At 36.2% G+C, this 13,162-nt stretch overlaps 1 protein-coding gene across 4 annotated transcripts in view; it reads right to left on the bottom strand.

Annotated features, from left to right (window-relative positions):
* The window catches only part of RPGRIP1L (RPGRIP1 like), a 100,696-nt gene that overhangs the window by 29,270 nt on the left and 58,264 nt on the right, over positions 1 to 13,162 (bottom strand). For 2 of the 4 annotated variants that reach the window (XM_040254045.1, XM_040254047.1), the window contains 5 exons: positions 9,860 to 10,050; positions 9,626 to 9,706; positions 8,066 to 8,167; positions 7,166 to 7,328; positions 5,900 to 5,973 (listed from right to left, as the gene is read on the bottom strand). In XM_040254045.1, coding sequence (XP_040109979.1) covers positions 5,900 to 5,973; positions 7,166 to 7,328; positions 8,066 to 8,167; positions 9,626 to 9,706; positions 9,860 to 10,050 — 611 coding nt within the window. The remainder of the gene's footprint in view (positions 1 to 5,899; positions 5,974 to 7,165; positions 7,329 to 8,065; positions 8,168 to 9,625; positions 9,707 to 9,859; positions 10,051 to 13,162) is intronic. The other 2 variants (XM_040254046.1, XM_040254048.1) reach the window with 1 other exon arrangement.

Here is a 13,162-nt window from a genome sequence, read left to right as displayed (position 1 = left end):
TATACATCAAATTGATACTGTTAACTTCTGATTATTCAAATTAATAAAATATTCATAGAGAAATGTCCAAAGTTTTACATTTCTCAGACTCCCTCCCCACCCCTAACCCCATTAATTATCATGCCTAGAAGCTTTTTAGTAAAAGCAGCAGTCATCAGGCTGACGGAATCTGACAGGCCAGCAAGGCCCAATTACACTGGTGCTCTGTGGCACTTTGATGTCCTGGAAATGAAGAGAGATAGGGGCAAATTGGGTAGCACATTATGTTAATGACTTGATTTAATCCAGCCACTAAACTTTATGTAGCCTGTTAAAAAAGATGCTAACACTAATTATGCCACTTTGGAAAGGAAAGGAAGGGACAAGCATTTCATTCTGACAAAGTGAAGCTCATAAATGTTGTAAATGAAATGAAACAAAATGAAGTAATCTATGATTAATTATACATCACAGACATGAAGAAAAGAGAAGAACTGAGTTATATGTCTAAGTCCTGGGAAATCTATTAGATTCCTCTTAAGGATCGACATTTCTAAAAAGTAACTATGAGCTGTCAGATTCTGTAACATGAAGAAAAGAAACTGAACGATCTTAAATTGCTTACATAGTACAGGCCAGGACTGAAATTCAGAGTGTAATTGGCATAAATGATTTTTATCTAGGACACTACTTTTCGTCTCAATTTGGTGACATTATAGCTATAGGTAAAGGCAATTTAAAACATTTCTACACAGTGGAGATAACCACAGAGTAGGGTTAATTACCTTTTAACTAATCTTTGTGCCTCTATTCTTCGTCCTATTGATAACAAGATCTTTTAAAATGCGATGTAAGAGTGTAAGCTCCCCCAAAGCAAGAGACTTATTTCTCTTACTGCTAAATTCCCAGTCCCTAGAACAAGGCTGGGGACACAGTAAATGCTTACTGACTCCACCTGTTTAATGAGTGAGTGATCATCCTCCTCCCTTAAAAATCTTCACTGGCTGCTCATAGAACTTCAGGACAGACTTCAGCTTCCTCAGCTGATATACAGAGGCCTCAATGCTCTGGACAGGCCTATCGTTTCAGCATCTTCTCCTGAGGCTCCCTCCGTATGCCCTAGGCTTGGCCCATCCTAAAACCATTCTGACTCTGAGAATAAGCCATGGTCTCTGCAGTCTCTCAAAGTCTCACGCTTTTTATTCGTCTGGGCTATAATGGCTCTCCTTTGCTTTCACTAACTCTTAGTCATCTTCCACAGTTGGCTCAGGCTTCACTGACTCTAGGAAGCTATCCCTGATGAGGGTCCCTCATGCTGCGTTAGGCACCCTTCTTGAATGTTCTCAGAGCAGTTGTGCATCCCAGTCTCCCAGCACTGACCTCTGCACTATAATTGTACTTCCCCTACACTGTAAATTTTTGGAAGCCATGGATTGCTTCTTGTATGACACACAGCAGATGCTAATGAATGAAGAACAGTTATGAGAACTAAAGGAAATATTACATATTAGCCATTCAGTAATACCTTTCCTTCCAAAGAAAGCTATTATAATAGTGTCCTGAGATTTCTATCTGAAGCAGTTCTTAAAGAGGAGATGAAAGAAGAAATTAAGGAGCCACAAAAGTTTTTACACTTAAAAAGTGAGTATCAGCAGTGGGACAAAATGACATTCTGTGTCTCCTGGTTTCATGCACTGAAAAGGACACACCACTGCTTCTGTAGGATTTCTACCCAAACAAATAAGTTGAATTCAGTAAGGGGAGAAATTACACATATTCAAATTGAAGGACATTTTATAACATAAATGGCCTGCATTCTTAGAAAAAGTCAATGTTATAAAAGACTAACTCAATGGAAGGCTGAGGAACCATTATGGATTGAAGGAGGACAAAGGGGCATGACAACTAAATGCAATGTGTGATCTAGATTTGATCCTGGAACAGGTTAATAACTTGCTATAAGTGATAATACAGGGACAACCTGCAAAATTTTACTAAGAATTGTAGATTAGATAATAGTATTGTATTATTATTCTGAAATATTTAGGGATAAAGGGGCATGATTTCTGTAACTATCAAATGATTCACTACAATTATATATGTATGAATGTGTGTATATAATGCATACATACATATAAATGTATATAGAAGAGAGAACAGAAATGATTAAAACTAGTGTAGCAAACATTAACAACTGATGAATCTGAGTCAAATGTATTCAGGAGTTCTTTGTACCACTTTTGCCCTCTTTATAAAGAAAAAAGTTCCATGACTGGTATTAAATGATTTGCAAAAATCATGGCTTCCAAAAATTTACAGTGTAGGGGAAGTACAATTATAGTGCAGAGGTCAGTGCTGGGAGACTGGGATGCACAACTGCTCTGAGAACATTCAAGAAGGGTGCCTAACGCAGCATGAGGGACCCTCATCAGGGATAGCTTCCTAGAGTCAGTGAAGCCTGACACAGAAGCACACAGAAAAATTGGTACAATCACTAGAAAATGCTGTATTTCATCATTATGATGATCTCCTGAGTTTTGTTCCTGTGTTCACAGATGTTATACTATTTTACTGTATTTGTTAATATAATTTAATAAAACTAAATTTCACCTATTAACATAAGGTACTGGTCAGTACCTTCTACTAAACGTAGAATTTGAAAAACCACATGGGAACTTGATTAATGACTACCAAGGCATAAAGCATTGCTTAGAATAGCTGGTTGCTTGAAACAGTAATTCACACTTCTGAGATTGCATCAAAAATCATTATAGGAAGTCGCATTTTGGTAGTGAAGGCTGTATTAGGCTGTAGCAAAGTAACACAAATTACTTTTCTGGAAGTAATAAGGAAAAAATGCAATTTACTCCAAAGGAAAAATATATGTGTACATTAGAATTAGTTGACTATTTTAGAGGAATAGCTCTTTCATTAAACCTCTTTGTTAAATTAAATTCTTTATTCTTAGTTAAGAGCACTGTACAATTGCACTGAGATGCTAACAATGCTGTCAATACATACATGATTCTGTTGAAAAATCTGATAAAGGATTTCTCAACCTCAGCACTACTGACATTTTGGGCCAGAGAGGTCTTTGTTGTGGGGCCTGTGCTTTGTAGCATGTTAAGCAGCAACCCTGACTTCTATCCACTAGATGCCAGTAGTAGTCCCTCCCAGGGTGACAACCAAAAATACCTCCAGACGTTGCCAAAATGAGTCCCTTGCGTGGCAAAACTGCCCCAGATTGAAAATCTCTGGTCTGAGATGATAACATTTTAGATAACATTTCCCCATTCTTTGAAACTGACTTTTAGATGATGAATACAATGTTTAGAAAATAAAGTTAACTGTTGCAATGTCTCCCTAGTATCTCCTAGATAAAATCCAAAATATTTAGTCTTCTCCATCTGAAACCTTCTATCCTGTTCTGCAGAAAGGTTGCTCTAGTTAGTGTATTCTTATTTCTGAAACACTGTGCATCCCCTGCCAGCACTAGCATGCACGTGACTTTGTGCTTGCTGCCATGTATCCCCATATTTGAGATGTTACAGTCAAAGTGGACACTGCTTTTCACTATGTGACTGGCTACAGTTGAATGGGTCAAAGGACCACAACTGATAAACATGGACCCAATCCAGAGGCTAGACGTAGCTATCAGATCTTTCTCTTTGGGCTTGGGCATTTTGTGGGGCTATCTTTGGGCAAGTGAAGCAGAAAAAAATCATCTTAAAATGAGAAAAAGCAGACCCGAAATTCACAAGAAAGAGGGTGGGTGAGCAGACTACGGGCATATCCTTAGTGAAGTCTATTGAAAAATCACTCCAAATTTCTCCTTCCTCTGAACTTCCTTAATTAGTGGCATGACTATCAGCAAGTCATCTTATTTCAAGGTCTCAGTTTACTTATTTGGAAAATGAGGGAGATGGGCCCTGAACAGCTTTATTCTTTAGCTCAAATATCTACTAATCATTGGTGATATTGTCTCCTGATTGTTTTAGATTGTAATTTAACTGATGATTTAATAGTTGACTTTTCATGAATACATCTTCCCGATTAGTATAATGTTTCCTGAGGGCAGGGCCAGAATGCTCTATTTACTCCCTTAGGGAGACATGATTACCAATTGCAGATGGTGAATCCCTGGGAATCACTGAGTTATAACAAGACAGATGAGTGCTGTCTGTAAATCTGCTAGAGAAGTAAATCCTTTGGTACTAGTCCCTTAGGCCCTAGGACTGATTCAGTATCTCATACTTTTATGTTCAAAGGCTAAACCATGTAAGGTATCCAAAAATCATGATGAAAGTAAGCAGAGTCTTGCAGAACTACTGAGAGAGAAATGTGAAGAATGTGAAAAAAGAAATATCTGAATCAAACTTGCAGGCTTACTACTCTTAAATGGCGTGTTCTTAGTAAAATGATGTGATGGTTAACTTTATATGTCAAGTTGACTGGGCCATGAGGTATACAAATGTTTGGTCAAACATTATTCTGGATAAGTCTGTTAAGGTGTCTCTGGACAAGATTTAACATCTGAGCTGGCAGACTGAGTCAGGCGGATTATACTCCTTAACGTGGGTACATGAGTGTGTGCTCAGTCGTGTCCAACTCTGAGAGCCCATGGACCCCTGCCAGGCTCCTCTGTCCATGGAATTTTCCAGGCAAGCATACTGGAGCAGGTTGCCATTTCCTACTCCAGAGGATCTTCTGATCCAGGAATGGAACCCATGTCTCCTGCACTGGCAGGCATATTCTTAATCACTGCGCCACTTGGAAAACCCTAATGTGGGTGAAAGTGAAAGTGCTACTGTCTCAGTCATGTTTGACTCTTTGTGGCCCCATGGACTGCAGCCTGCAAGACTCCAGGCAAGAATACTGGAGAATTCCATATATCAGTATGCTATACATTAAATGATGTTATGATAATTAACAATCATATAACAATGATAATAAAACTTTGGACAGATGAAGTATTTATCAATCATCTGTTTGTATTTCTCAATCATAGAAACAATGGGTTTCTCTATTTTATGGAGGCGCCTGTGACATCTGAAATGTTCTGTTCTATGAGTTTGTTCAGCAGAGAGATTAAGCTAAAAATATGAGATTTTAAGAGTTGAAATAAGTATTGCAATTCTTAAAACAATAAAGTAGAAATTCTATTTTTTCTTTTATTTTTTTAAAGGGGAAATTCTAAAAAAATTAAAGGAATACAATTAATCATTTCAGGAAAATTAACTTGGATGAATAAAAAAGCTACCACTTTACTTACATTTACTTTATAAAACCTTTTTTCTCCCCGACAATGAAAAATGCTCTGGTAAGTGGGATACTTCCTATGTAAATTAAAGTATAACTTTCTTTTCAAAACTTCAATTTATATATATACTACTTTTCAGCAATGTGCTACAAAACAAGCAAAGTATATGTATATGAAATTACCTTATAAGAAAGTTTAATTTTGGGGTAGAATGAAATAACTTTAACAGTTTATCAGTGACATATTTAGATATGAACAGTCTATGAATTTACATATGTAACTTACTATAGTTTTAAAGGCACTCTCACATTTTGGAAATTCTTTAAAGTTCAGATTTGATTTAATATATCTTTGTATAATGGTTCTGCGAAGGAGTCAGAGAAGTCAACTGATTTGAACAAGTAACTACTGAAGCTACAGATGTTAGGTACTCTAAAGCATGTAAGCAAAACTAACACTTAAATGTTATGGCCCATTATCTAATGAAAGTATAAATAAAATGTTCTTATACTAGATAATTACTTGGATAAGATTATGATAATACATAAAATTTTTTCCAGAAATATTCTTCCTTAAGATTTTCATATATGAAGACTGATAAACTATGAATGAAAAGCAGCTTTATTTCAGAACATTTTTGGTTGATATCAGGTTACTGACCTGTTTGATATTCTTGGAGATAGGACCTGGAATAATACACTCATCACTGTCAGAAGCTGATCTGTCTTCTTCATCTGTTAAGAAATAAAATTTTACTGGTTTAAATCTGTTAAACCAATTACATTTGTACCCTGTGAAATGGAGAGAAATAAGCATACAAGGATAACCATAAAAGAAAAATATGATAATCATGTCTGAATTTTTTTGGCACTGAAGATAATTAGATTTACATTACATTTTAGTACTGATTCATTGGAAAAGATCCTGATGCTGGGAAAGACTGAAGGCAGGAGGAGAAAGGGACAACAGAGGATGAGAGGGATGGATAGGATCATCAACCTGATGGACATGAGTTTGAACAAGCTCCAGGAGATGGTGAAGGACAGGGAAGCCTGGTGTGCTGCAGTCCATGGGGTCGGAAAAAGTCGGACAAGACTGAGCGACTGAACTGAACTACATTTTATAAAAGAGGAAAGGAAATAAAAATATTGCTTGTTCAAGTATAAAAGTAAAATAAAAAATTTTTAAAGAACATGATAATCATATTTTCTAACAGCCTAAACTATTGTGTAAAAAATAGTTATTCCTACTATTTAAAAGTATTTTTAGAAGTTTTATTTACAGTTTTTATTGCAGTAAAGTTGACATATAATAAACCACATAAATTTGTGTGCAAAATTTGTATTTACATTTTGGAAACATGTATTTTGACAAATATATAATTCTGTGAAACCATCACCATAATTAAGATAGTGAACATATCTATCACCCCCAATATTTCCTCATGCCCCCTGTAAAGTTTTTCCTCCTGCATCTTTCTATTTCCATTCGTCCTTCCCTAGGCAACCACTTAAATGCTTTCTGTCACAATAGATTAGTTTGCCTTTTCTAGATGTTCATATAAGTGAAATCATATTGTATGTAAGTTGCCTTTCTTTCTTCATTTAAAAAAAATCAAGTCCTCTAGAATAACCCAGATAATAGTACTGAACCTGAAGAGAATATAAAGTCATTTAAAATATATATTTGGAACATGGTCAGCAACAATACTTGCATTCCACTGTGGTGCTCTGAGTTTGAAATAAGAAGATATGCAACAATTCCACCTGACCACATCTGATGAGACTGAACTACATCCCATCATTTCTGTCAAGAAGCAGCTATCATGAAGTAGACTCATGATTAAATGAAGATGTTCTATGAGGCGTGAACAGATGAAACAAAGCAGAGTCAGGGAAATAATGGTAATTTAAAAAAGGAAGTCACCTTCTGGTCCCAGTTCTTCAGTTATTTCTGTTTCATCTTCGGAAGAAGTCAAACTTCGTTCTGCAAGCTGACCCTCAGACAGTAAAGACACATCGTTGTCCTGTCCTTGCTGCGTTTTCTCAGTGTTCTCTTTTACCTCATCTACACTGCTTTCCTGAGGAATCTGAAGAAGCAAGAGCACAGTGATACATTATTGCTTATATCACATTTATAGCATTCTTGCTGAAGCCCTTGAATGATGATAAAGCAAGTAAATATACTGGCATGCACTTTATATTCATGAGAAAATAATCACTTAAGCTGCACAAATGAAAATATGCAGATAAATTAAAATCTGATTACAAACTAAATATCAAAAAGCATTAATCTCAAAATGAATTTTACATTATACTTTAATTTGTATGTATATTTACTACCTACTAATGTCTGCATAATTATAACTATTACACTGGTAATATGTTGGACCTTTCTATTCCAAGGAAGTCATATAGAATATGATCAGTGATATATATGATTTCTTAAAAAAAATTTTTTTTTTCATTTTTGGCTGCATTGGGTCTTCATTGCAGCACATGGGGCTCTCCGTTGCTGCACGTGGGCCTTCTCTAGTTGTGGCAAGCGGAGGCTACTCTCTAGTTGTGGTGTGCAGGCTTCTGGTTGCGGTGGCTTCTCTTATTGCAGACCACAGGCTCCACAGTGTGCAGGCTTCAGAAGTTGCGGCTCATGATCTCAGTTGCCCTGCAGCATGTGGGATCTTAGTTCCTGGACTAGGGATTGAACCTGTATCCCCTGTATTGGCAGGGGGATTCTTAACCACTGGACCACGAGGGAAGTCCCAATGATCATGACAAAGTATTTAAAAAAGAAACCTTTCAAGATAATTTTAATATAAACACATACCTCGGGAATATGTGAAACAGTTGGCATATCAATTTCTCTTCCTGGTATATGTTCCACTTCTGGCAAAATTTCCTTCCTATCTTCAGGAAGAGTAGAGGTCTCCTTATATTAATGTGAAAATGTGCATATATGTTATTTTCTGTTAAATCCTAAATCATCCCAAGACTTTTTCACACACACATACATACACATTTGGCATTTACTCTCTTAACAACTTTCATATATAACATATAGCAGTATTAATTATATTTATCATGTTGGACATTACATCCCTAATACTTATTTACTTTACAACTGGAAGTTTGTACTTTTGACCACATTCATCCAATTTTCCCTTCCCCATCCCCTGCTTCTGGTAACCAGAAATCTGATCTCTTTTTCTATGAGCTTTTTAAAATTTATTTTTAATTGGAGGATAATTGCTTTATAATATTGTGCTGGCTTCTGCCATACAACAGTGTGAATCAGCCACAAGCACATGTGTCCCCTCCATCCTGAACCTCCCCCCGAACCCCTGCCCCATTGTACCTCCTCATGGTTTTCACAGAGCACCAGGTTGAACACCTGGTGCCCATACAGCAGATTCCCCACTGGCTATCCATTTAGCACATGGTAGTGCATGTATGTGGTTTTGAAGTATAACTGACCTATAACACTGTTAAAATACACAGTGATCTGATGTTTCTCTACATTTCAAAATGATCACTGCAACAAGCGCAGGGATTAGGCTGAGTCAGCATACAAAGATACAGTTACTGTGTTCCCTATATTGCACATTTCATATCCATGACCCATCCATTTTACAACTGGGGGTCTGTATCTCCTCATCTCTTTTGTCTGTTTTTTCCTTTCCCTCAACCCCTCTAGCAACCGCATTTGTTCTTTGTTTCTGTGATGATCTATGACTATGCCTTTGTGTTGTTCATTTGTTTTGTTTTTTTGGATAAGATCTCTTTCACCTAGGTGCAGACTGAGAAGAGAAGGGGTCTACGTCTGAAGCTTGACTGCTGAGGAACTTCAGCATTTAGAGATATGCTCCAGGTGAATGAGAAGAGTAAGTTAAGCTGGAGGAAAACTAGGAAGGCATGGTATTCCAGAGCCCAAGAGGGAAAGGAGCAAGTATTCCACTGTGTCAAAAGTTACTGGGAGATTAAGAAAGGGACAGGGAATGGATCACTGGATGTAGCAAAGTGATAGTCACTGTGACCTTAGCAAAAGTGGTTTTAATGAGGAAAAGTTTTACTAGTGTGAGCAAGGAACAATTTGAGGAAAGGGAGACAGAATTAAGACAACTTTTTGTTCTGTTTTGCTTTATGGTAAATGGGGAAAGAAGACTGGGGGCAGTATCTTGAGAGAGACATGGGGCTAATAGAAGATTCAGATCAAGAGTAAGATTGTTTAACATTTACACACAGTGCCAATTACAAAGGTAACATTTTACAGGAAGAAGTGTTTTATATCTGTTTCCCTTTGATCAAGTAGGGTATACTATTCATTTATTTCAAATATTTGTTATGCGGTGGGGTGGGGGAAGCAGTGTTCTGAATGTTTACTACTTACATAATGCTGATGTGGTATGATATCCATAAAAGATACCTTCTTATCTTTAGTTGTTAAACGTCTTGGTTTAGGTGTTGGTGCCTAAGATAAACCAATATGTCAAACTGAGTATAATGAACATACTTTTCAGGTTTTTTTCTCTTTTATGTGGCTATTTATTAAGGAATAATAATAATAATAATAATGTAGGAATAATAATAATTTTACAGGAAATTCAAAGTCACTGTTACTCACTACAATTAGTGCACTAACAGAGGATGTTGGAGGTAGTCTTTGAACAACCTCTGACTCTTCTTTGTGTATGAAATTTCCTAAGTCTTCAGTTGTTATAGAACCACTTGGTGGAAGGTAAGCAAATTTCCATTTCAATATAATATGAATGGTTCCGGCAGGATGCTTTTTATGATCTGTTAACTCAAATATGCCTGTCAAATTACAAAAATAATTGTAATTAATGCTAGAGGGAAGTTTTATTACCATAAGAATTAAAGAACAGCAAAGAGAAACTACCCACAACTTTACAAATAAGTTTAGCTTTTACTCACAACTCAAATGGCTTAAGAGAATAAAATAAGACAAAAGGATCTAGGACAGGTTCATTTCTCAAGCAGACTGCTTTTAAAAGTTAAGACCTCACAGATAATACCTATTCAAAGAGGAGAAAATTGGCTTATAAATATTTTAATTCATTGAAATTAAATTCAGAGATTCTTCAGAATTTTTAGCCTTCTTCTAAGATATTATCTGGGTTATAGCTCAAATAAGAACCTTCATTTTTGACTCAATATTCTTGTGTCTCTGTAGAAAAATACATTAAAACTTCAAAATTTATATATAATACATAATAATGTATATATCCTAAGGAGTCCTTATATTACTACATTATTCTATTATAATTTTAAATACATTTTACTGGGATCTGTTAAATCATTCCAAATTAACAGTAGCACAGCAAAAAATGTCTATAAAATAAACAAACCATCCAAAACATAAAGTATCACCTGGCTGAATATGTAATACTGAATCACACATTTTAATCCTTCTACTAGAGTTTTCAATATGAAAATCCCTGACTTGAAAAAAACAAACCTATATTTATTTCAAGCATAACTTTTGTTTAGGAGTATCCTTTACTTGGTTCTCAAGTGTTTGACACTTCTTCTAATGGCTGGCTAGGAAAAACTAAACAACAACTCTAGACTTAAGTAGAAAAAAAGGATACAGGTGGAATATAGGGAGGTGAGAAACTTCTATTATAGGCACAGGTGAGACTTACAGAATGGCTGAGTGAAGAGATCAGTAAATATTTTCCACAAAAAGCAATGATAACACCACATAAAATGGTCAAAAAAGTTCATTTAGGAACTCCAGAATTTGATCAAAGGTATACACAAATTAAGAAGCACTTGTTCAAGAAAATCTACTAAACTTCAGTAACAACAATAGGAGTCAGAAAAGGCTCTAGTAAGCTACTTGGCAAATAGATGGGGAAAAAATGGAAACAATGACAGACTTATCACTGCAGATGATGACTTCAGTCACAAAATTAAAAGACACTTGCTCCTTGGAAGAAAAGCAATGATGAACCTAGTGGTTTAGTCGCTAAGTTGTGTCCAACTCTCTCGACCCCGTGGACTGCAGCCTGCCAGGCTCCTCTGTCCATGGATTCTCCAGGCAAGAATACTGGGGTGGGTTGCCATTTCCTTCTCCAGGGGATTTTCCCAACTAGGAATCAAACCTGGGCCTCCTGCATTGCAGGCAGATTCTTTATTGACTAAGCTATGAGAGCTACCTGATAAACCTAGACAGTATATTAAAAAGCAGAGACATCACTTTGCCAACAAAGGTCCATCTAGTCAAAGCTATAGTTTTTCTAGTAGTCCTGTACAGATGTGAGAGTTGGACCATAAAGAAGGCTGAGCACAGAAGAATTGATGCTTTTCAACTGTGGTGCTGGAGAAGACTGTTGAGAGTCCCCTGGACAACTAGGAGATCAAACCAGTCAATCCTAAAGGAAATCAACCCTGAATATTCACTGAAAGGACTGATGTTGAAGCTGAAGCTCCAATATTTGGCCACTCAATGGACATGAGTTTGAGCAAACTCTGGGAGATGGTGAAGGACAAGGAAGCCTGGCATGCTGCAGGTCATGGGGTCACAAAGAGTTGGACATGACTTAGCAACTGCACAACAAGAAGCTACTTGTCCCTGGCTGAATGTGAGACTTATAGACTTTCTAAACATTGAACGCATTACCTGAGCCATACATTGACCCATAGGCAAAGGCTGGGAGCCTGACAGCTCAAGGTGTTTGAACACAACTTTCAACAACCATAGGCTGATCACTAAACTATGTTCAGGCTTAAAATGAAAACAAAAACTTAGCAGAGATATCAGTGGCTATAGCAAGGGAAACAAAACTACAGAACTGGTACAGGCCAAGTCACCAAACAAACAATAACAGCAACAGAAACCCTGTGGAGGGTTAGAATCTACAGTGTCCTAAATGCCTAAATTTAAACAACAGCAAAAAAAAAAAAAAAAAAAAAAATTCATGAGATACACAAAGAAACAGGAAGGAGAATGTGCTACATACACAGATAGAATGTCACCCAGAGATGCTTTCTTGGGGCATCCAGATGTTAGACTTAGCAGACAAAGACCTAAGAACAGCTATTGTAAATACGTTCAAACAGCTAAAAAAAAAAAAAAACCATCTTTAAAGAATTAAAGGAAAGTGTGATGACAATGAATTATAAAACAGAGAACATAATAAAGAGAGAGAAATGATAAAAAAGAGAACTAGAATATATTATAAAATATGGAATATAGCTAATATTTTACAACTATAAATGGAGTATAACCCTTAAAAATGACAAATCACGATGTTGTATACTTGTAACATATTATACACCAACCATATCTCAATAAAAACAGAGAGAACTAAAAAGGAGTTCTGGAGTTGAAAAGTATAATTACTGAAATGAAAAAATTCAATAGAGGAGTTTAGTAGGAGATATGAGCTGGCAGAAGACTCAATAAACTTGAAGACTAATCAATAGTGATTATCCAAGCTGAAAAGAAAAAATGAAGAAAAATGAACAGAGCCTCAGAGATCTGCAGGACACCATTAAACATATGAACATATATGTAACAGGAACCTAAGAAGTGGAAGAAATGGCAGAAAAAAATAACTGAAGAAATAAGGGCAGAAAACTCCCCAAATTTGATACCTAACAGTACTCTATACATAAAGAAGCTCAACAAATTATAAGTAGAAAAAGCACAAAGGCATCCGCAACTAATTCCACACATCAGAGTGGAACTGTTGAAGGCCCTCCCCACCCCCCACAAAAAAGAAAGAAAATCTTGAAAACTGTATTATGTATTAGGGAGTCATAAAAAGATTAACAGATGATTTCTCATTAGAAACAATGAATGCCAGAATCAACTGTCCAATATACTCAAAGTGCTTGAATAAACTAAACCTGACAACTAAGAATATGATATCCAGCAAGACTATCCTTCAGAAAATAA

Source organism: Oryx dammah, unplaced genomic scaffold, assembly GCF_014754425.2.
Source record: "Oryx dammah isolate SB20612 unplaced genomic scaffold, SCBI_Odam_1.1 HiC_scaffold_13, whole genome shotgun sequence".
Classification (NCBI taxonomy): domain Eukaryota; kingdom Metazoa; phylum Chordata; class Mammalia; order Artiodactyla; family Bovidae; genus Oryx; species Oryx dammah.
This window is presented reverse-complemented; position numbering and strand designations above follow the sequence as displayed.